General features: G+C 32.8%; 1 protein-coding gene across 7 annotated transcripts; it reads left to right on the forward strand.

Moving 5' to 3' along the window:
- Window positions 1-185: 185 nt before the first annotated feature.
- On the forward strand, window positions 186-25708 carry LOC148603770 (testis-expressed protein 10 homolog). Of its 7 annotated transcripts, none has more exons than XM_088552439.1 (16): window positions 186-284; window positions 3267-3469; window positions 4290-4963; window positions 6078-6223; window positions 7944-8131; window positions 12255-12374; window positions 13119-13314; window positions 14206-14338; window positions 15417-15586; window positions 16906-17083; window positions 17535-17647; window positions 19520-19632; window positions 20356-20433; window positions 22623-22896; window positions 24090-24238; window positions 25513-25708. In XM_088552439.1, the coding sequence occupies exons 2-16, from the start codon at window positions 3278-3280 to the stop codon at window positions 25585-25587; spliced, it is 2799 nt and encodes a 932-aa protein (XP_088408565.1). In that variant the 5' UTR covers window positions 186-284; window positions 3267-3277; the 3' UTR covers window positions 25588-25708. The 7 variants fall into 7 exon arrangements, with proteins under 7 accessions (XP_088408565.1, XP_088408569.1, XP_088408570.1 ...); XM_088552443.1 differs by having other exon boundaries at window positions 17535-17605; XM_088552444.1 differs by having other exon boundaries at window positions 7992-8131.

Below are 25708 nucleotides of genomic sequence, written 5' to 3' on the forward strand. Positions count from 1 at the left end.
ACGAAAAATGTATCTCCTGTTTTACGCAAGTAATATTGCTTAATTTGTACATTTTCATAAATTATATCTATTTAACAAAATATGCATATCTGTTTTACTTTTTGTTGGTAATCAAATCTGACTGGTGTGTTGAAATTCATATTCGTTTTTTAAGCAAATTTGTAATTTTTATTTTTTAGTTTGACATCTGAACTTCCGGTATAATCGCACGTGTTTCTTTCCCTGGCCTTTTTATCCGTGATCCAGCAAATCTTTCTCCGCCTGTTCACGGTTAGAATTTTATTGTGCATATTCCATATTTAATGGTAAACCAAATGAATTATGTATGGGTTATGGAAATATAAAAAAATATCAGAACACGACGCAGTTCTTAGTAAATTAATATAGAACTAAATCTAACGAAAATTTAAGACAGCTTCAAATTATGTAGATACACTGATAAATTTCAGGCACTTACCATTGGCCGAAAAAATTATGATAAAAACATTTGTTTTAAAATGTGAGGATTAACAATAGCTTACCAGTTAAAATTTGATATATCACTTGGCACTTTTGAAGTGAGGCTAATACTAATAAAATGGGGAAAAATTAATGAAGTCTGATTGAAGAGCCCTTAAATTCATCTATAACAACTATACAAATGTACTAACACATATGTGGAGCTTTTGTTAAAATAAAAAATGCCATCACTGAAAGTATGGAGAATAAGATATATTGCAACTGAAACTTGCAAGACATATCTTATTTGATATCCATCCTTTGATAAGGGCCTCTTCATGGTCGTGTGTATACACACGTAAATTTATATTATAAGGTAAAAACAGTAAAATAAAATAAGAGAAGAAGGGCTTCTTTAAACAAAAATATCAGTATGTTTTGGGTTCACTAAGTCTACAGCTCATAAAAGATTAATTAGATTAAAAGAAAAAAAAAGTTTTAAAAGTGACCTTTAAAACAGTCCTTTCCTTCAAAATTCTAAACAACTACTGGTAGCCAGAATAATAGAGGAATGTATAGGATTCAACTAGCCCTAAACAAGAAAAGTACACATCATTTCACTAGCCCAAATCAATTTTTACTTGCCCCGGGCTTCGGGCTAGTGGCTAAAGGCAAGCACTGTTAAAAGTTTCTATTAATGCTCAATTTCTAGTTCAAGAAAACTTGCATAAAAGTTCTGAAATAGATTTATTTTAAAATTGTGCTGTATGTTTTTATGTAAGCAAGGTAAATCAATGTCCTGGGTTGTTTTCTGATTTCGCTGCCAAATCAGAAAATACCTCCAGAGACTATTCCAAAAGGGATTAATGCTTCACAGTTTATTCTGCATAAATCAAAACAAAGTTCTTTTTACAAGATTGTACAATGTACAGGTATATTCAGATATCAGGAGACATTCCTCACTAAAATCAGATGATAATAAAATACACACATGACAAAGAATTTCACCTTTGTACCTGAACCAGGTTAAATAAAAACAACAGTGGCGCTGGTTCACCCTTATCAGTCATCCATTCCTTGGATAGGTCAACATTTATAATCATAATTATTTTTTCGATTTTTAATAAAAGAATGTCAAGGCTACTTGTATAAAAACAAAACAAATGTTTCATCAATCCTTGTTTTGAATTTGTATCGGAGGCTTTATATTTTGACCATTGTTAGACATAATACTATGTATGCCTTATGATAGGATCCATTTTTGGAAAAAAATTCTACATAAAGAACCCTGGTTGTGTATATATAAGAGAAAATGCTTATGTAGAATTACTTATCATAACTTGATAGAATATCTTTTTAGCTCACCTGGCCAAAGGCCAGGTCAGCTATTGCTATCATTTAGTGTCCATCATCATCGTCTATCGTCATTAACAATTTTTCTAAACTCTTCTCCCCTGAAACTGCTTGACCAGTTTGGATTAAACTTGGTATGAATGTTTCTTGGGGTATCTTTCATAGAAATGTTGTGGGGATTTTTGATCCGTCAAGAAACATGGCCGCCTTTACTAAAAATAGAACATAGGGGTCAGACAGTAATTTTTCACATATATCTCCAAAACTGTAAGGTTTAGCTATATTCTGACATGGAAAAAAGTTTTCAGCATGATGAGATCTATCTGCAGTCATGTGATCTATCTGCGGTCATATTTTCATTTCAATCCATTAAGCCATGTTGAAGTTATTGCCCTATTTCGACGTTTTTTTGCTATTTTGAATGTTATTTCTTTCAAAAGTCTTCTCCTTTGACACCAGCTGACCAATTGAAACCAAACTTGGTATGAATGTTTCTTGGGGTATCGTGCATAGAACTGATGTGAGGATTTTTGATTCGTGGAAAAAAATAAACTAAAAGCAGAACATACAGGTCCAGACAGTAGTTTTTCGCATATATCTCCTAAACCATTAGGTTTAGCCAAATTCTTTCAATAGCTGAAATGATATTTCTTTTTTTGACTGCAAAAGTCTTCAGGCATAAAAGGGGAAAAATGACGTTTTTTTTTTTTTCTTTCTTTTTTTTTTTACAGTTTTCAGCCAATGTCTTGAAAACTATGATAGATAGAAACTCAATTGCTAAAATGATTCTTATGATAAGTCCTACCAAAGTCTTCTTGAGTCAAATTTGTTGGACAACTTAATGTTAAATTTATTGCCCTTGAAAGACAGAATTCAACCAAATGAGCAATTCAGGCTACTGGTAGCCTCTTGTTTATTTATGAGTTAAATATAAAAAGGAAAAATAATAAAAATAGCATTTAAGTTATAATTACTGCAGTTGAAGTACAATGGTTAAATATTTATGATGTACCTATGAATAATTCATTTCATCATAAACAGCAAATATAAGGAGACTGGTACATTTTGAGTACACTGATCAATTTTGAAATAATACATCAAATAAGTAGTGGCACATTTCAAATGCTGTGTCAAGCATGCTGAATATGTATAGGGCTATCAGCAAATTTTGGGGAAAACACTGAGAGTGGTGGTATTCTATCAATAATTTATAAAAATGAAGGGAGTTACCTAGAAAATTATAAAGGGGTATCCAAGCTATGATTTACCAAACAAAACATTTGGACAATCCCTAGAACCCTTCCCTGGATCTGGTACTGCAATGTGTCAGTGATTCTCATTTATATTATTTCTGTTCAGTTGTCTTCATCTGACCATTACACTTCTGTATCATTATTAAAGAACTGCTCAAAACAACACAATAAAATGTGGATCATTCTTTTTCCTTCTAAACTGATAATCTTCAACTTTTTTAGTTTGATCAACAATGCCCAAAAGCAGAAGGAAGAAGAATGAACATAAAGATTTTCAAAAGGTGAAATTAAAAGTTGGAAAGAGGTTGAAGAAAGCAGATAATGTAACAGATGCCAGCTTCCACACTAAAACTATCCAAGTTACACAGAAGATTAAAACGGGTTCATCATCTGAGCCTAGTAGCAAGAGGAAGCTTAATGTTTGTGTGAGTATTACATGGTGTGGAAAAGCTTCTCTCATTTTAGTGCAAAATTGCAGAATTTCACCAGGAGTATTTGTGGATAAAACTTATGATCAAGAAATATGGTGCAATATTCTGTTCCAAATTTACAGTAAGAGTTTGGTTGGGCTTTGTTGTGACTATCAATACATTTTCATGTTTAGTGTTTTGCGATGACAAAGTGTTCAATACTTATCATCAAAGCTGAAAGAGTCTGTTGTCATTCTGCCGTTTGACATTTCTAATTTGCACATTACAAACCAAACATTTCAGGGACCAGTCAGTGAAATGGTAAAAGAATGATGGTTGCAACAATTAAATTTACTGCTCTTTTTTGTGATTTCACTCTCATAATTTTTTTGTATATCAGTCTTCCAGACTTGAAATAGAAAGTTTATGTAGAAAATGTCAATAATTATTCAGGAATTGGATAGTCAATAAGTTATCTTTAATAAATAAAATATAATTACTTTTACCACAAACGCTTCAAGATTTAGCTTGTGCACTTAAGCAGTTACTCACAGTCTATCGATCTCAGTAATCTTCATGAATATTATGTTGGTTATCCACTCTTATCAATTAATTATCCTATTATTATTTTTGTGGTGGTATAGTCTGAAAGATTATTGAGAAGACTGACTAAGTCCTTTCGAAATATTGAAAGTTATAGCCAAAATAGTAAAGTATTTATGTCATAAGCAAATGATAATCAAATATTGATTAAAGAGGTGAATTAAAGAAGGTAATATATTGCTTTCAAATCCAAATATAAATATAAATGAGCTGTTCATTTCTTTATTTATAGGAGCTATTAAATCAGTTTCAGCATTACAGTACTACAACAAGAGTGGATGCAGTGATGGGATTAAAAGACCTACTTTCATCTCACAAAACAATCATTGAATCAAATTTAACAGCCATCCTTGAGAGATCGGCACAGCTTTTTGTAGATAAAGATCCAGTAGTCCGTCAGACTGTAACTAAATTGCTTAAAGTTGTTTTTGCCTCTTTGACTGGGAAGCACATAACACCTTTCTTTATGGTTATAAGTGCCCATCTTTGTTGTGCAATGACTCATATATATGAGGATATTCAATCAGACTCACTTCAAATTTTAGATCTTTTGTTAGAATTTTTTCCTAAAATGGTAGCCTCAAACTGCAACCAAATTTTGATGAATTTTATAGAACAAATTTCTAGATGTAAGATAGTTGGGGATGCCAAATCAGGGAAACCAGTTCATACTGGTGCTACTACTTCAAGTCTTAAGACTGCTTCATATAAATGGAGAGCTAAGGTACTGGCTAGATTACACAAACTTTTATCAGCAATCTTAGAACTAGAGGCTGATAAGAAGAGTACAGAAAATGAGGAGTCAAGAGTTTTGACTGTAAAATGGCAACAGGAGGAGATAAATCAAGCCTGCCCTTATCCTAGATATGTACTTTCACAGTGGAAACAGCCAGGATTTCAGATAAGGTTTAACATTAAAGAAGTTTCTACTCAATAGTTCCAATTTATTTCCATATATTTATTACATCATATAACACAATAAATACTTCACTATAGACAAAAAGTTTTTAATGTTTGATAAGATACAAACGATCTTAGTATACAAGAGAAGTAAATAATTTAATAGAGTGTACATGAACAAGATACCAGATCATACTGTAACCATATATTTATTTTAACATCATAGTTACAGATACACACACATATATGTAGAACATAAAGTCAGTTAGAAGTAATGAAACAACAAAAGAAAATGAATAAATCTCTAATAAATTATTTTTGAAGACTTTACACTGCTGTGAAGAACCAAAACTTCAATATTTTAATTATTAAATTTGATTTTTAATGTCTTCTGATTTTATGGTTCTCTTTGAGTAACGTAGGTTATTTGGTGTAAACAAAATTGGTATTGAGACATCAGAAAATCAATTAGTCCACAATTCATGATTCTAATAATCCTGAAATAAATAAGATTTCGATAAATGATCAAATCTAGTGTTGTGTTAGAATCAGGAATATGTATTTTAAAATTTGTAAGGACTGTTTTTTGTTTTTTTTTTTCATTTTCAACCAAGATATGCATGCTTAACAAACTTTGGGACAATTGTGCTTGTTGATAAACAGCTTTCAGTTCATGAAGTTAAATGTCCTCTAAGTTAGTCATCTGTACAGCTTGGTCAGAACTTTAAAAGAATCCTTAAATGCTTAAATATGGTGGTAAATCTAAGTCAATTTTACAGAATGTTTTCCTTTAACTACAAAATTTGAAGTCACAACTTTGATATCCATCCACCCATCACAAAATTTAAAATTCATGCTGAAAATATCAATAAAATATGAAGAAAATCTATATAATAAATAGGATAATCAATTGGTTATTGTGAATAACCAAAATATTATCAGTCATGCCAAGAATGCTTGAAGATTTAACTCATTCTCGGAACAAGTTCCACTCACTCACTAAATATAGGCGTTCTTCAGTACTTGTGATAATATTTTGGTTATTCACTCTTTTCAAATAATTATCCTGTAAGTATTTATGCTATGGTTCTTTAAACACATGATAACTTTTATGTCACAGATCCAACCTTACTAAAACAACCCAGAAATCTAGCAGTATCACATTATCAGATGAAAATGGACTGAAAAGGTTTGCTCAGCTGATTGTACCTTTACTTATGGAATGTTGGATGGAAGCTGACTCGGTCAACACACTACATGGGAAGGGTGAGTTAGCCTTAGTTACCAGGTACAACTCCTGGAATGTTGGATCGAAGCTGAATCTGTCAAATACTACATGGGAAAGGTGAGTTAGCCTTAGTTTAAGTACCGGGTACAACCCCTGGAATGTTACATGGAAGCTGACTCTGTCAACACACTACATGGGAAGAGTGGGTTATCTTAGTCTAGATAAAACTCCTGGAATGTTGGATGGAAGCTGACTCTGTTTACACACTACATGGGAAGGGTGAGTTAGCCTTAGTTACCAGGTACAACTCCTGAAATCTTGGATCGAAGCGGACTCTGTCAACACACTACATGGGAAGGGTGAGTTACCCTTAGTTTAAGTACCGGGTACAACCCCTGGAATGTTACATGGAAGCTGACTCTGTCAACACACTACATGGGAAGGTTGGGTTATCTTTAGTCTAGATAAAACTCCTGGAATGTTGGATGGAAGCTGACTCTGTCAACACACTACATGGGAAGGGTGAGTTAGCCTTAGTTTAGATGCAACTCGTGGAATGTTGGATGACAGCTGACTCTGTCAACATACTACATTGGAAGGACGAGTTACCTTTAGTTTAAGTACAACTCCTGGAATGTCGGATGGAAGCTGATTCTGTCAACACACTGCATCGGAATGGTGAGTTTGCCTTAGTTTAGATACAACTCGTGGAATGTTGGATTGAAGCTGATTCTGTCAACACACTGCATTGGTAGGGTGAGTTAGTTTTAGTTTAAGTACAATTCCTGGAATGTAGGATGGAAGCTGATTCTGTCAACACACTATATGGGAAGGGTGAGTTAGCCTTATTTTAGATACAAATCGTTGAATGTTGGATTGAAGCTGATTCTGTCAACACACTGCATTGGTAGGGTGAGTTAGTTTTAGTTTAAATACAATTCCTGGAATGTAGGATGGAAGCTGATTCTGTCAACACACTACATGGGAAGGGTGAGTTAGCCTTAGTTTAGATACAACTCGTGGAATGTTGGATTGAAGCTGATTCTGTCAACACACTGCATTTGTAGGGTGAGTTAGCTTTAGTTTAAGTACAACTCCTGTGGTGTTGGAAAGAAGCTGATTATCAAAAAGGTGAGATAATCTGAACTAAGACACTGTACATGGAATTTTAGGTTGAAACTGACAGTCAGTGTTGTTCATAAAAAAATGTGAGTAAGCATTGCAGAATTTATATCAAGTATGTATTTCATTGAGAAGATGTATTGTTCTGCCATTATATTGTTTGTTACATTAAACATTTGTACACAAATGGTGGCCAGCACTTAGTTTTCTGATAATAAATCATTCGTTAAAAATATGTTCTTAAATGTATCAATAAATTTTGATACATCTCTGAATACTGGACAGTTACTAGAACTACGATCTATCGAGTTCATCATGTTGGACTATATAAAGCCCCCTCCCCAAAAAAAAACAAAAAAACAAAACAAAAAAAACGGAAAGCAATGCTTGTGACTAAAGATTTCTTTAAAGTCTATTCTGTAAGTTAGTATATTTACGATCAATACAGGTATATCAAATCATTATTGTATTTACATGTATGTTGTATGAAAACATTCATCCATCCAAACCTTGCCAATTTTGATAAGAAAATGAGAAGCACTTAAGTTTTTGCAAATTATACTGAAATAAATTGTCAAGCAAAACTGTAAAAAAATGATTCCAATGATTTCAAAAGCTTTTGACTATGTTTCGTAGGTACTAACAGTTTAGTTGTGGCAGACTCTTTACCATTATGTTTTGTAGGTACTAACAGTTTAGTTGTGGCAGACTCTTTACCATTAAGAACCAGTGTTGTCAGTGTTCTACAGTTACTGTGTCAATTCATTAAGAACAGGTATCCATCAGCTGTTACAACAACCAGAGAAGGGAAGATTGGTGCTACAGTATGTTTACAATTATTGATACTATCCATCATCAGTGTTTTAACTAGGATCTGAAAATGGAGGGACTCAGGAGGGGGGCATGTATGCATGTATTGTGTTAGACACACTGCAGACCTTCAGATTTGTCATATTGTTTTAATACACCTAGTATATATGGCACTTGAAAGAAAAAAAGGGGGATGTGCAATGTTTCATATAAAGGTGGATTGGATGACACTGTTTTTCAAAATTTCAATAGGGCATAATACACAGGGGGAATTAGTCTTTGATGGTTGGAAACAGGGCCACTCCATTTCTTCCTAGTCTGGATATTGATAATGGTTCTAGACAAATTTTGCTTTTGAATGAAAAATATATAGAAGCACAAATGTTTTAGCAGTAACTTTCTGTTGTTTAGTAAAAACATGAATTCAAATTATCAACAACAGGTATAATTCACTTAGAAAACATAGAAACTGACAATGAAATAACATCCACAAATTTAATTTTTTACAAAAAAGATTTCTTAAAGCATACAAATTGATACCTATAAAATAAATTACTAATGCAGTAATACAGAGATATTTAACGAGGAATTTCAATTGAAACTGAGGACTATGGGGAAGTATCATGGCAGGAACTGGACAGAAATATTAAGATTATTTGGGTGAATCAAAACTTTTACCAATGGCTTATTTAAACCCATATGTTACTGCATATAAATTAAAAAAAACGCCTTATTTAGAGAGCTGCTATGTCACCAGACATTAATAATGCTGATGTATTCCTGATCATGTATTCCTGTCAATGTGTTCCTGATCACATATTCCTGATATTCCTGACCATATAATGGTGTTGATGTATTCCTGGCCATGTATTGCTGTTGATGTATTACAGGCCATGTATTGCTGTTAATGTATTCCTGACCATGTAGTAATGTATTCTTGACTGCTAATGTCCTTGGTTTTTAACATGGCTAGTGATTACAAAGTTTGTATTGTGATTTTCCGCGAAATAATACTGTATTTTCCGAACTCTAAGTCGATATTTTTTTTTTTCAAGAAATGGCCAGCCTCAACTTATCGTCCAGTTTGACTTATGTAAGGATTTTTTTTAAAGGAATGTTTATAAACAATGCTTTCCAATTAGACCTTAGTATATATTTCAGGTTTTCCAGATAGACAGGATTGTTTATATCAGTGATTTTTTGTGTTAAATTTGTACAAATAAAATTATCAGACACCTGTTTGAACTTTTAAATCTTTTGTTTTTCTTGCCTTAGCTTGGGTGCTTGTCTGCAAGAGTGTTTAGATAACAATTGGTTAAAACTCCATTAGTTTACTCAAATCATATTCCTGCAATCATTTTGTTAGATTTCAAAAGTTGTCAGTCAAGTCGGCAATTGAAGAGAATGCGCCGATGATCATGAGTACCGCTAGTCCTAATAATTATTGATATGAAATAATCTTTTAACAAACAAAACACCTTCATAACTGAGTAAAAATGGGGGGAAAAGTATCAATATTTTAGTTGTGTATCTTAATAAAATCAGAAGAACGTAAAGCACTCCATGTACATTAAATAAATTTACTGGTAGACTAGGTTATTCTTAGATACTGAGGTATCAGTGAGGTACCAATTGGGAGCAGATAAAATTAGTAGTTTACCATAGGACACTTAAAATAGTAAACCTATACCTATAGATATCATAAAATATATTCTGTGTTTGTTTTTTAGTACAATTATTTGTTTTAGGGAATTTTAATTATATTTCATTCATTTAAACATATAAATGAAGGTAATATTTTTAAAATATAATTTCTACTTTTATTTTAAACAACAAGAATTGGACTATACAAACATCAATGAAGCCATTGAGCTCACAAATAGATTTGACCAATCTATTTAGGTTTAATTCATTAGCTGTGCAGTAATTTCTTTTTTATTATTCAATTTTGGTTTGTTGTTATATTTGACCAATTAACGATAATTACTCAAATATTAAAACGATTCCCACCAAAGTCTTATGTTATAAATGATCATAATATCATAAACAATTCAGTACAAAAATGCCTCCTAAAAAGTCATGTAGATCGTACACGGCAGATCTTTAGCTCCAAGTTGTTACTTATGCTGCAGAGAATGGTGGAAACAAGGCTGCACATCATCACTTTGGTGTCAGCGAAAAGTTGGTTAGAGACTGGCGCAAGCAGAAAGACCCACTCAGACTGACCAAGAAAACTAGAAAAGCATTCCATTTCCATGCTCCGCACTGGCCAGCCTTGGAAGACAAACTAGAGAACTTCATCTCAGAACAGAGAGCAGCATGCAGAGCTGTTAATACCGTCCTGCTTAGAATGAATGCGTTAGAGATTGCCAAGACTATATCAAGCTTGAAAACTTCAAAGGCACAACTTCGTGGTGCTACAGGTTTATGGAGCGCAAGAATCTTGCAATGAGACAGAGAACTACCATGGACCAGAAACTGCCAGACAATTATGAAGAGAAGATGAAAAACTTCCACACATTTGTCAGCAACCAAATAGCTAAGCAAGGCATCAGAAATGATAGCATTATCAACATGGACAAGGTTCCACTGACTTTCGACATACCAATGAACAAGACAGTTGAAGAGAAGGGCAAAAGCGCAGTTACAGTCAACACCACTTTTCACAAGAAAGCCAGCTTTACTGTCTTCCTATCATGCACTGCCAGTGGCCAGAAAGTTCCACCAATGGGGATTTTTAAGCGGAATGCAGCTATTAAAGACAAGTTATCATCAGGTGTAATAATCCACTACAACAAGAAGGGTTGGATGGACTACGATGTAATGGACCTCTGGTTGCAAAAATGCTGTGTGAAAAGAGCCGGTAGATTCTTTCGTCAAAAGAAGTCCTTGCCAGTACTAGACACCATGAGGGCCCACATTAGTGACATCACAAAAGACCATGTTAAAGCCACTAAATCTATACCAGTCGTCATTCTTGGGGGACTTACTAAGCTGCTGCAGCCTTTAGATATATCTGTAAACAAGTCCTTCAAGTGCCAGATGCGCAAGCTCGGGGAGCACTAGATGTCACATGGAGAAAAGAGCTTCATAGAAGCAGGGCATTTGTGACAAGCATCATATTCAACAGTTGTCCAATGGGTTAAAGATGCATGGAACCATATTTCTGATACAAACATCATCAATGGTTTCATCAAAGCTGAGATCATCAACATGCCAGAACTGCCTGATGATGATGATGATGATGATGATGAAATACAACCAGCATCGATTTGAATCAGAGCTAAATAACATTAACTGTAGACAAAAACTTTTTATGTGACTATTGTGTTTTTCTTATAGTTAAATAGTGCTTTCTCCTGATTGTTACAGTTATTTAAACATATATTGCATACAGTAAATCAGTATTGTACCACCTCCATCCCCGTTAAATAGACTCAAGTGTCCAGTTGACAGTTCTCGAACCCCTCGACTTACCTGGCGTATTTGACTCATCTATGTTTTTTTCATTGATTTTGGTCGAAAATTAACAATTCGACTTATATTCCGGAAAATATGGTAGATTGTGGCTTGTTTCACCATGTAATGTATATTGACTTCCTATTCTTCTTGGGTGTTTTCCTAATATCTCATCCTTGTTTGATACTTTATGTAGGCTATTTTTTTTCATTTTTGAGAAAAGGATACCCTTGTTAGATTTCCTTATCTTCCCATGGGTTAGATTGTACATTTGGTGTTAGTAGCATCACAATAAAACCTGTATAAGGTCTTGAAAATTCAAAGTAATTTCTGCAAACAGGACATTCTGCATTCAAACACCTTCAGAAAAAGCAAGACTAGGAAATCTCAGGCTCCCTCTTACTCAGCAGAGCCTGTTTAGAGAGTTTTTAATCTATTCCATAGGTATCTGACCTGCACTGTCAGCAGTGTTAGATTTATCATTGAAGTGAAACACAGATTTTATTTTTTGAGGCTTATTTGGTCGAATGAAGAGAAGCTTTCTAACTTAGAACTACTTCTATTTTAAAAGGACTTGAATGTCTCTTAGGGCTCATACTTGTCTTCTTAACTCTTTTTATGTTAGTTTTTTTTATTATATTTTCCTCTCAGTTACATGTAGTTTTTTCCTATTTACAGGAAGGATGGTTGAGGAAGTTGTGTTTTTCAGAACTGAAGACACATTTGATGAAATCATTTCCTTATTCTGTACATATACCTGCAAAGAAAAAGTCCAATGATGGCAAACAGGGTCTTCAGGTTGGTAATTTTATTGATACATTGAAATAAAGCTTTTTGTAGCTATAGACTTTATTTCCTTTCTTACTAAACAGCTGCAGACAATCTTTTTTTTCTTCAAAATCCTGTTACAGTATTCAACTGAGATGGTGTCATGTTGAACTTTTCAGTCTTTCCCAATATTTCAATTTTTGAGAGTGCTGTGTGCAGTTGGTTGAGTAAACTTGGAACAGCAGACACTACTCATACATGGTAATACATGTACATAGACATAGTACAATGATAAAAAAAATTGTAGAAATTTATATAGAAATGTTAATGGTACATGTTAATAGAAGTTAACAAATCAAAGAAAAAATAGTATTTGAGCCAGAACAATTTAGTTGACAAAACAGTCTCCCTGTTTGTTTATTTTTCAATATAAAACACAAGGAGATACTTTAATTGTAGTTTGTACAAATTTGTTATATTTTGTGAACAACTGATCCCTCCATTTATTCTATGACTATAAAGAATTTTCAATTACACTTCAACTTTACTGAGGTTATTCTCATATAATCTTAGAATTTTATTTGAAGTAAACTACAATTATTTATTGGAACCAGGATGTTCTTATTTGTATTATTTATGACTGTTTATAGTCTGGTTAAAATGACAAAAATGCTGAAAAAATTATTTTTCAATGACTTGCCTTATTGAAATAAGAATATGAGTAGAAAAAATAATGATGTATTTCCTAAGTAAATTGTCTTTGCTTTGTTTTAGGAGGCTATTCAGAATTTAAACATTACCATCTGTGATATAATGACACATTTCTATGGGGATGAATACCAAAGTGGGAAAAGAGAGATAATTCTGACTGGGTACTTAGAAGATGTTATAAATGGTGACATCCAAGATAAACAACAAATAAGAAGTATAGCAGAAATTTCACACCAGCTGGTAGTGATAGGTGGTGGAGGTAAATATGAATAAAAAGTGGACAGGGCTTTATGTCATAAATATTAGTCTGAATACATTCTGCTAATAGTACACTTGTCTTGGTCATAACCAAGAAAATCTCTTTCAGAACAGAAATTTGACTCCCACTGGTCTGGGTGCCCATATTTTTACTTTGACTGATGTTTTAAGTAGCTGTCTTTGTAAGAATCATGCAAAATCTGAAAAATGTGATCCACCCCAAAAAAGGCAACATATTTTTATTTTTGTAATTAAGTTGTTTTATGGGTCTATACTATGAAATGTGTAATTATTCATTCAAATCTGCCTGCTCTTAGGAGATAATCGACATTGAAAATACAGTAGATTCTATTATATTTGAGCGCCATTTACAGAGTTATCTCCCTTAATTTTGAACTCTACAGTGCATTCTATGTAATTTTTATCTCCTAAGAGCATGGGTTGTATGAAAAACCACATGTTTATTTCTGTTTACTATGGCATTTCAAAAAAAATATCAAAAATAAAAATATGTAGGTTTTTTACCCATGAATCACATTTTGCATGATTCTTAGCTGGAGTAATACTTAACTACCAAATTATAGATTGATGTTTAAATCAGTAAATCATCCACTTCTTCCAGACACAATGTCAAGTATTGTCTCTCAGTGTAATGTAATAATGTGATTTATATTGTAATTGTATGTCTCAGTGAATGTCAGCATGTCTAACTTAAGATGGGTTCAAGTTAATAATAAAAAATTAAATCCTGCTTGCATGGAGAAGAGATACACCTCAAAAGTAGATGCTGAAAATATTGTTTATTACTATTGTATGTATGTACTTTTTTCCTCCCTAGTTTTTTGTTCCTTAATTTTATGAAATAATAAGTGTTTTGTTTGATGTTTTGTAGCCAACATTGACAGCCTGATAGAGGTTTTATTACAGAGGTATACCAGGAGTCATCCACTATCAACAGACAAAAAAATCCTCTTTCAATTTTTCTCTGGAATAATTTTGAACAGAAGTCATCAACAGAAAATAGGGTATGTTGTTTAAAACTGCATTAGCTGTCATTTTCGTAAAATTTTGTTTCTGTTGAAATATACCTTAACTTCGAATTATTTCTACCAAATTGTACTTTTCATGTATTATTTCATTTGATATCCACAAGTGAAATGCATTAAATACATTTAAATAGGTGTCTATGTATGTATGTTTTTGCAAGACAAAAAATCGACCTAGATAAATTTGTTTGCATGTGACTTTTGGTGATCTTAATGCGCGCATCTGCTGTAAGGGTCGCTTCTTTAATAACAACTCTGATTGCGAAGGGAAAGTGGTTATTCAACGGCAAGGAAGACCATAAAAGAAAAAAAATTTGAATATAACATAAGGATCATTTTGAAATTTACGTATTGTGATAATGTGGCTCAAATATGGTCATTATTTATTTGAAAAGTAATCAAGAAAAACATGAAATGAGAACATGACAAGTGCTTACGTGTATTCGTTATTGATGTTTTTTTTACCAAGGTTAAAGTATTTTTAACCCAGGTATATGTCCTGTCGGCAGTCTTTGGAAGTAATGGCGAAAAATGTCAGGTTTTCCTTATTATAACCTGACATCCCCAGCATGTAACATGCCAGGGGTACCCCATTCCACCACCTGGGGTACACATCCCAGTTGCTCTGTTGACAGAGCGACTAGCCCCCGGCTAGGTTTCTGAGCACTATTTAGTCGCCTTTTGCGACAAGCTTAGTGCTGCTGCAGGCCTATTCTTCTGACACCCGGACCTGCACGGGGTGCAGCAAAAACAAAACTTGTGATGACAAAATGTATTACTTCAGTCTATACCTCAGATTTTAAGATGGTGACAACATGATGCTATCTGCTATGTTGTAAGTAATGTATTATTGGATTTTTGGATGTTTTGACATTCTTGATAGGAAAGTAACACATTTTAGTATATCACATCCAAACCTAGGAAAGGATCACATTCTAGTATATCACATGATGTGACATCCAAACCTTTCAGTGCTGGTAAAAATCTATATTTTAAATTTTCAATTCAGCTGTAATTATATACTGCCACTTAATGCATGTAATTTTATCTTTTACAGGGCTGATGCCATAGATGTTTTCATGACCTCTCTTCCTGACCTTTATTTAAGTGTTGTCAGTAGTAACCACCAGATGGCAGCACAGATTTTAGATGTAATGAAGACATCAGCATGCCAGAATTGTTGGATTTTACTACAACAATTAAACAGATTTATCTGTAAAGTAACAGGTACTGTTTGTTATGGATATCACATTAGGTGATTATTAGGAGGAAGATTTTTTTACATTGTTTTTTGTTTTGTTTTTTTTGTTTTTTATGCCACTGCAACTAGAAGTTGATGGAATCTTAATTTACCCCTGTCTGTCCATTTGTCCATCTTGATAGGGGTATATGGGTCGTATGGCTAAATAAATGTATCTCCTCTCAGGGTGCACCTGGTCTATGCTCCCAGTTTTTATTGGAGTCCAAGTTGCTCATTTGCTTTTGTTACTTTGTATGTATGATTTTAGTTACTTTATGTTCTTTGTTGTGTATGTCTGTTTTCCATGTCGGGTCTTTGTCCCTGGATTATATTCTTTTGATTACCACTATAACCTTGGTTCCCTTGATTACTCTCTCACAATTTTTTAGCTACAGCTTTTGAAAGTTTGTTTAATTCATTGACACCATTGGAACATGTATGTCTTCAATTGGAAGGTTACATTTGGTTGTGTATTAGAGGGAGATCTATATAGAACACTGCCATTGTTATTTAACTGTTTACTATTAAAGTACTATTGTTCCTGGGGTGCCACATTTCTAGGTTTTTGTTGGTAGGCCAAACCAAGAAATTTGGTTCCCCATGAAAAGGAGATTTCTATTGATGTGTATACTGAAAACCTCAAAACCATGAATTCAAGAATCCATGAACTTGTGTTTCTTCCCTTATCCATGAAAATTGGTATCCACCATGACACCACAAATTAAAGTACTCTCACAATATGAGTCAAGTATCTAAAATTTGTTTGTTGAAAATAGGGTAAATTTGCTTAGGATGTATGTGAAAACCACTGGATGGATTTTGATGAGTGATGTACCAAATTAAAGATAAAAGATTGGAGAATGAAACTTGTCTTTTTATTTATGTAAAATAAACTTTGACATTTTATTATATTTTTTGGTGTTTTGAGAACACACCTGTCCTCAGTATTTTCATCATAAATTTTTCGTTATTAATTTGTCCATTTTATAACTTATATAACTGAAATCTAGAATAGTTTCTCTTTCATTTGGTATATATAAGTCAAATGTAAATCTATAGGCTTTAATTTTAACAAGTATAATGACTGGTGAGGCAGAGTTATTTTCATTCTTACATAGACATTGTGAGGAGTGACCAGTCCTTGTTATATTATTATAAAGTCCCTGCTAAAATAAAGAGTAAACAGTCACTACATTTATGATGTTTTAATAGTCTACCATACACTGTGTCAGTTCTCATTGTTTCTTAAGTGAATGAAGAAATTATTATAAAACTCGTTTTTAACCTTTAGCAATTGCATTTCCAGAAGGCAAGGAAAGTCAGCTGTCTAAACAGGAAATATCAATACAGAGGAAGGTGTTAGAATTGATATTTTATGTACCTCAGATACAGAAGAGTTCTTTGAAGCTATTGGTCAATGTTTTGAGAAAATCAGATATTCCTGTAGAAACATGTCTATACTTTCTTCAGATTTTACATCACAAGTAAGTGGTGGTAGAGAACCCTGTTAGTAATTAGTAGAATGAGGGATTTTGTAACATCTTTGACGTCCTTGCTGGGTCTCGCCCGGACAAAGTAATTAAAATGAATATGTACACAATTTTTATTAATATACACATCATATACATGAAATATACATACACTATGAAGTATGGTTAGTTTGGGCCAGTTTTGGGTTATGTAAATATTTGCATATTTGCTGATTTTAAATACTGGCTTTCCTTCACATAGTGTTTGTTGTTTTGAAACTTTGGAGATAATAATAGTGGATCAATCACATGTCAGATGATTGTAATATAATATACAATGTATATACAAAATTTCATCTGATTACATGAATAAGAATTCAGAATGTATGAGTCTTTATAAATAAAATTACCACATTTTTTGGATAGTGACAAAATGTTAATTTCATTAAAAACTTACTTTACACAGGTTTGCTTCAATGGAGAAGTCATCAGATAATGTTACTGACTATATAAGTGTGATGCTGAGTGTTATCCTTGGTAGGTGTATACTGTTTAGTGTGATGCTGAGTGTTATCCTTGGTAGGTGTATACTGTTTAGTGTGATGCTGAGTGTTATCCTTGGTAGGTGTACACTGTTTAGTGTGATGCTGAGTGTTATCCTTGGTAGGTGTACACTGTTTAGTGTGATGCTGAGTGTTATCCTTGGTAGGTGTATACTGTTTTGTGTAATGTTCAGTGTTATCCTTGGTAGGTGTACACTGTTTTGTGTAATGTTCAGTGTTATCCTTGGTAGGTGTATACTGTTTAGTGTGATGCTGAGTGTTATCCTTGGTAGGTGTATACTGTTTAGTGTGATGCTGAGTGTTATCCTTGGTAGGTGTACACTGTTTAGTGTGATGCTGAGTGTTATCCTTGGTAGGTGTACACTGTTTTGTGTAATGTTCAGTGTTATCCTTGGTAGGTGTACACTGTTTTGTGTAATGTTCAGTGTTATCCTTGGTAGGTGTACACTGTTTTGTGTAATGTTCAGTGTTATCCTTGGTAGGTGTACACTGTTTTGTGTAATGTTCAGTGTTATCCTTGGTAGGTATATACCTTATCCATGTAATACTATGTGTTATACTTGGTAGGTGTATATTATTTAGTGTCAATCCAGCTTACGAAAATTCTTGTTTTATCATTTATATTTCATTACGAAGTATGCAAATTTGACGTGCGGTTTGTTGGGACTTGGATTAAATTTATCTCAATTGATAATTCAGTAGAAAACCCAAAGTGTTTCTTTTTACCTTTTTGTTTCACAACTGAACAGTCAAATCTTCATTTCAAGGAACATTTCTTAAGCTTGAGACAAGTTTGTACCGACCGCCTCAAATTATGTGTGTCAATAAAGTTTCAGTCTTGATTTTTCAGTAATAAATAATTTTTGAACATGATTATTGATATTCTTGAAAAGCTTATATCAAGAGACTGGATATTTTAAACAAGAAATCATTATGGAATAAGTGGGACCTGGAGAAAAAATAGAATAAAATGAAAATTCCAACAGAATGTCACTGCCTGAAATTTTCTGTTCCAGTTCTGCTAAAAAGACAAAATCAATAGGACAATGCAATGCAAGAAGCTTTGCTTTGCTCAATCATATATTAATTTTGGTAAGGGGTAGAGGTATAGAAATTCAATTTCATGAATATATATGATACAGTCAATCTTTCAGTCAGCAAGCCAAAATATCTAGTTACTTACATATGTAACTTAAAGAAAAAGTAACATTTATCTCAATAAAAGAAAATAAACATATAAATGCCTGCTTATGTTGTGTGCATGTAAGTAACATACATGTATTACACATATAATAAAAAAAAGTGTTGGTGAACGATGCATGTACGTGTTCACTTCTCCCTGACAACTCCCCACTTCTCCCTAGTGTCTCTCTGAAAGAGAAGTCACTACTCCCTGTTTTTCTTAAGTAGCATGATGTTAGTATTGTCCTTGGTGGATATGTACCTTATACATGTAATACTATTTGTTATACTTGGTAGGTGTATATTATATAAGTGTTATGCTGACTGTTCTCTTTGATAGGTTCATAACTGTAGAAAAAGTAAAATGATTTTTTCTGTATTAAAAATATAATGTTCACCAATCCTACAAGGACAAATTTTAGTATTTGTTAAATTGTACATTCATCATTGGCTTGCTAAACATGTACATTGACTTTACATTATGTTATTTATCTCAGTGGATTAAACCTAAGTGCTATGTTGACAAATATTCTACTTTTAAACAGACCTGAGTTTTTAAACTTTTATCCATAAGATTCTTTTTGTGATGTGTTTACAATTAATATTAAGTTTTGTTAATAATTTTGTATCATCATAAAAATTGGGACACATTTATTCTATTATAAAATTATATTTTGTGTTAAAAAAGCACAAATATATGTTTCAGGTGACAGTGAGGACAACTCGGAAGATGAACTGCCATGCTGTGTTGAGGACGGTGTTAGTAGACCATTTATTTTGGACAGTTTTAAATGGGAAAGAATCATTCATCTTTCTGAGGTAATGATCTCTTCTTCTGCTTGAATAAATATGTGAAGATTTACATAATTTTCCCAAATCAGACATGAGTTGTTCCCCCTTTTTACTCATGTTCTACACTGTTTACTACTTTCTCATTATATTTACTTCCATTTTTGCAGAAGTTGGTTTAATTAATGAGATTTATTAAACATGTCTGACTTTTAATGATGCCAGTATTACTATGTACATGTCTATAGATGAAATCAGTCAGATGGAGAGTAATCAAGAGAACCAAGGTTCTTAAAAGTTTGTATGGAACCTTAATGCTGAAATAAAGTAAACAAATTTAGAAAATTCACAGATGATTACCAATGATAGGAGGCATGGGAATAAAAATGATAATGCAGTACACTAGCTGTTATACACTTTGATCTACCTAGTGACCCCTATATGGAATCCCTGATGGAATCAGTACCCTGTTTTACTATTATGTTCAACTAATTATCTTTTAAGAGACTCCATCACCTTTCCAACAAGTCATATAACTTTCAGAATACAGTCTTTAAACAAAAATTAAAACACTTTGAAACAAATATAAGGAAAAAGTTTCTGATGTTTAAATGATATAATATAAAACTTACCATAACCAGCACTCACATTATATCTACAGCTTTATATCACATTTAACATACATGTATTTGTGATCAGTTTTTGTGTCAATGGAATAAGTATTAATTATGACATGTTTACTATTTTCTAAAGGCTGTTGGTTGCCATTTGATACAATATGGTGATACAGAACAGGTTATCCAGATTCTTTCTAAATTCTTCATGTCAATGGTAAGCTATGGATATACAGCACATGGCCAGTTTTCACATGTGGTTTAAACTCAAATAGATGTAACCAGCCATTGCTTCATTTTAAGTTTATTAATTTATTACAACTATATACTGTTTTATAATGTTTGTTTTTATACTGTGGTCATATTATATTATGATTTTTTTGTCGTTTGCATTCTTGTTATTTTTTTTTTTCATTTCTGTGCAATAACTTTAGTTGTAGTGAATATAATGTCATGATTTTTTTTTAATATTGTTACTTTCAGCCAGAGGAAGTTTGGTAGTTAAAATGGGGTCTCTGGGGGTCCATACCGTTCTGCAAAAAGGGGGTTAAATAGAATTTTAAAATGACATGGAAGGTTTACATTTTATTCCATTTTGACCCCAAAAATAATTAATTTGTTTCTTATAAAATTCTTTTTGAAGAATATTTAATTGATTTTAAATAACATTTATCATTTTCAATATATAGAGGTCTAAGTTGGACTGCACCCTAAAATCAACTTTTTTATTTCTAGTCCAGTTTTGAATTTTTTTTCTGGAAATCCTGAGTAGTATTTTTAATCAGAATTGTTAGTATTTCTCACCATTTTTGAGTAAAAATGTTTCAAATGGGCCAAAAAATGTCTTTCTTTTTAAGACCTATTATAATATTTTTCTGATTTTAATGATTGTTTTAGTAAGTCACTCCTCTTTACAGGGGCTTTAAGAAGCGTGATGGCAAAGTTAGTCCATTATTAACAGTGTTTGAGATATTAGAATACAAAGTGATCATTGAAAGCACACTGAAAATAGAACTTTTTACTTAAAAATATTGTTAAATATTGTATCCAAACTAATTATTTTGTCCATAATGAACTGTAAGTCCCATGTTAAGTGTATCAAAAGCTAATGTTGTGCCCACACTTGCCCCAAATGAACAGAGATCAACTGGCTGTAGTTGTATCATGGTGCACTCAGTGAAGCTTTTATTATAAAAATGTCCTACTTTAAATTATAATTTTTTACAATGAATAATTTGTTTTAAATCCTAGATTTTCAACTTCTTGGTTGTAGCTCAAGCAACACATGTTTCAGTATTGTTTTATTTTAAATAAAAAACTATACATCAATGCAAAAAAATTTTTTAAATCTGCTTGTTTTGTTAATTTTCGCATTTCATGATATCAATTCAATATCACTACCTTTTATTGGTATATTGGAATCCACCTTTTCAGTCTATCTGTCAGCTCCATATCCTTTTATAGCTAACACTCAGTTAACATACATTACAAAATGAAGGGACTTCACAGTGATTTGTCTTCATCTTTTTTCCTTGCTAACAAAATCAGCAAAATTAATTGTTCACTAAAATAAGCTACAGTATAATGATGGGGTTCAACGACTTGAAAAAATGTGACCAAAGATCACTTTGTGATACCCCCTCCTTTCCTCTCTCTAGAAACCTTATTGGAAAACCCAATAGTAATTCAGATTGAAAAAGAAAATAGAAGATGTGCAATACCATCTTGTGATAAAGATTGTGTAAAAGTTTCATTGAAATTCATTCAGCAACTTAAGAGGAGTTGTAGATTAGAACTGGGGACAGACGAACAGACTGACAGCATAATCATTATATACTTCCTAATCAGTAAGGCAAAAAAATAAATTGTGTTTATAATGTCAGTATCATACAGTTAAGTTTCCACATTTAAAGATTGTTGTCAATTTATGGCCTAGTTTTGTGAAATAGTCAACTAACTAAAGAAAAATGTATACACTTCATTAAATGAAAAAGTATAAATCATGCCCAAGTTGGTGTTTCATCCATAACTTGGTCACAAATTTGAAACTGATCTATGATTTAGATTTAACTTTTTTTCATTTCAAATATATAAAGGCTTAGAGTCTTAATTAAACATTATGTAGATTTAGTCAATTGAAGTGATTTCACAATACCAAGACTAGTTATACAGACCTGCCTTACCCAGAAAGAACTAACCAATAAAGAGGTGTGTTTTAAACCAAATTAAATGAACTTTTTATGCTATTAAAATGCTGGATAAGTATGTTAACAAAACTATTTACTAGGATGTGTTTCTTGTATGATCTGTTGTATGGAAACTCATACATGTACACTTGGTAATTAATTTTCTGAAATTGTATAACATAGTTTCATAATAGTTAGAAATTATTTGCTTAATTTGCAGAATTTTACAGAGTGTCAGCTCATAGCAGTATTAATTTTATCCAATCAAATGGGATTTAACAATCATCCTATTACATCAGAGCTTACAAACAGTTTTGTCTTAGAATTCAAGAAATTTTGTTGTACAGTCCATTCAGTTCAGACCACACTCTCACCACAGAAGGATGAATTTGTTGTGAAATGTAACATTGTACTTCCCAGAATGTTGGAATCTGTCTGTAGATTATGTGGTGGATTTGATGGATTAATTCAGTCTATGCTGGAAGATATAAATGGTATGAAACTTATAGGTACTAAACACAAACCTATGGTGCTAGTTCCTGTGGATATGGAGGTTATTGGAATAGTTAATCACCAATAAACACACACATATGGTGCTAGCTACTGTAGATGTGGAGGTTATTGGGATAGTTAATCACCAATAAACACACATCTATGGTGCTAGGTCCTGTGGATATGGAGGTTATTGGAATAGTTAATCACCAATAAACACACACCTATGGTGCTAGCTACTGTAGATGTGGAGGTTATTGGAATAGTTAATCACCAATAAACACACACCGATGGTGCTAGGTCCTGTGGATATGGAGGTTATTGGAATAGTTAATCACCAATAAACACACACCGATGGTGCTAGCTACTGTGGATGTGGAGGTTATTGGAATAGTTAATCACCAATAAACACACACCTATGGTGCTAGCTACTGTGGATGTGGAGGTTATTGGAATAGTTAATCACCAATAAACACACACCTATGGTGCTAGCTGCTGTGGATGTGGAGGTTATTGGAATAGTTAATCACCAATAAACATACAGCTATGGTGCTAGCTGCTGTAGATGTGGAGGTTATTGGAATAGTTAATCACCAATAAACACACACCTATGGTGCTAGCTGCTGTAGATGTGGAGGTTATTGGAATAGTTAATCACCAATAAACACACACCTATGGTGCTAGCTACTGTAGATGTGGAGGTTATTGGAATAGATAATCACCAATAAACATACAGCTATGGTGCTAGCTGCTGTAGATGTGGAGGTTATTGGAATAGTTAATCACCAATAAACACACACCTATGGTGCTAGCTACTGTGGATATGGAGGTTATTGGAATAGTTAATCACCAATAAACACACACCTTGACATTGATATTCTTATTTTAGTCATGCAGGATATTCCCTTTATCTCACAGTCAAGATGAAACATGTAATGTTTCTGAGGTCACAATAAAAGGTTATATGATTCTTTGTAAATACACAGGAATAGTAGCAAGTACTGTATTCTGAATTGGCATCATTTTTTCTATTAATTAATATCAGAAAATTGGCGTTTTTATTTCAAATGGAGACAAAGGCATCCTAATTTTTTCTAAATGCTTTATACGTGAACAGTAAAAATTAAATACTGTCAACAGTAAAATATAATTTATGTGCAACCTAATTTCTAATTATGTATGTAATGATTTTCAGCACATGTAAAGAAGACAGATGTAATTGAACTACAAAAAACATGCCAGTCTGAATCACTATGGTTACGTCAGTATGATAACTTAAGTCAAAGGTCAACATATGTAGTTAATGATTCCAATTGTGTCTCCAAGCTTACCAGTTCTATCCAGGTATTAATTTATTTAGGAATATAGATAGGTTCATTTTGGTGCACTTCACTTCATTGGCTGCATTTGTTCACAATATTGACAATGTTGTCACTGGGAGCAATTGTTGAGCTTATTCATGATATAGTGTTTATGGTGAAAAATAAAGAAATGGGTTTACTTTTGCAATGTGCTGATGTTGGATACATTCGCTAAGCACTGTTGTAAGATTCTATTATTCTTCCATTTTGATGCATTTGCCATGTAAGACAACCCATGAAGACAGATGTACATGACTTTGTCTTAGTGATGCATTTTCCATGTATGACAACCCATGAAAACGGATGCACATGACCTCGTCTTATACAATGCTTAAAAATGCATCAGTAAAGTCATAAGCCATTTGTGACTTAATATCACAATAAAAGTAATTGGAAACAATGGCCAATAGGAATTAAGGACCAAAACATTAACTCAAATATACATGTATGAATTTTATAGATTCATGCAATTGTTTGGAAATCCCCAAAATAAAACATTAGATGGCCTCTTTCATTAATGTAATTCCTTAATAGTTAACACCCCAATTTCCAAAATCGAAGTCTGTTCATTGAGGTATGTAACATCGTAGTGCATAATTTTCCTAAACGATTGCATAAGTATTAGTGTATGGATCTGTATGAAATTGTACAGCAAGGTTCCATACCACAAAAGGAGGGTTTCGATTGATTGAAGGGTAATGAAGGGCCAGGAGAACTTACCAGCAACCTTCATTGTAAGTGCATGTTCTCAGAGAAATTGTATCACAAGGATTTATATAGTCAGGCTTAGATTTACATGGGACCGTGACTGTATTCATTGAGAAGAAGGGACCAAAACACCCCTTACCTGGTTCTTTGGCAATAAGATGAGTAAATGTGAATGGATCTCTGTGAATTTGTTCTTCAAGGTTCCATTGTATAAAACATGCAAAAGGTTTTAAAGGTTATAGAATTAGGGACATAAAATGAGTTGGAGATAAAAATTTGTTAATAACTTATTTCTTATGTCTACTTTTTAAAGTTCTTTGGCCACTTTCATTTCTAATAATAAAAAATCACAATCCAAATTCAGAGCTGTATCAAGTTAGAATGCTTGCCCCAACTGTTCAGGGTATGACTTCTGTTGTTTTATCAAGCTGTGTCCTGTGAAGCATTTTATTTAGTATAGTATTAACAATCTTTTGCTTCCATACGAGAATAAAAAGAAGTATATCTCAAATATAAACAAAAATAGTTAAATGTTTTTGTTTATTTCAGGAATCTAAGCCAGCTCTAAAGGAACTACAATGGTGGACAGATTTTACATTCCTTGTGTCACGACTCAAATTATAATCTATAAATGTTGTTATGATAAATGTTGCTAAATATTTGTCATTATGGAGGAGTTACAGTTGCCTTTCTCAACTTGGAGCAAGCAAGAGATAAAAATAATAAAATGAGGGATATTCATAAA

This window comes from Perna viridis, chromosome 11, assembly GCF_037379345.1.
Source record: "Perna viridis isolate PV_CMFRI_1.1 ecotype Kerala chromosome 11, ASM3737934v1, whole genome shotgun sequence".
NCBI lineage: Eukaryota > Metazoa > Mollusca > Bivalvia > Mytilida > Mytilidae > Perna > Perna viridis.

Coding starts and splice junctions, on each gene's coding strand:
- LOC148603770 (XM_088552439.1), top strand. CDS start 3,278: ATGCCCAAAAGCAGAAGGAAGAAGAATGAACATAAAGATTTTCAAAAG. Junction 15,587..16,905: donor ATTTATCTGTAAAGTAACAG/GTACTGTTTGTT, acceptor TTGCATTTCCAG/AAGGCAAGGAAAGTCAGCTG. Junction 17,084..17,534: donor CTTCAGATTTTACATCACAA/GTAAGTGGTGGT, acceptor TACTTTACACAG/GTTTGCTTCAATGGAGAAGT.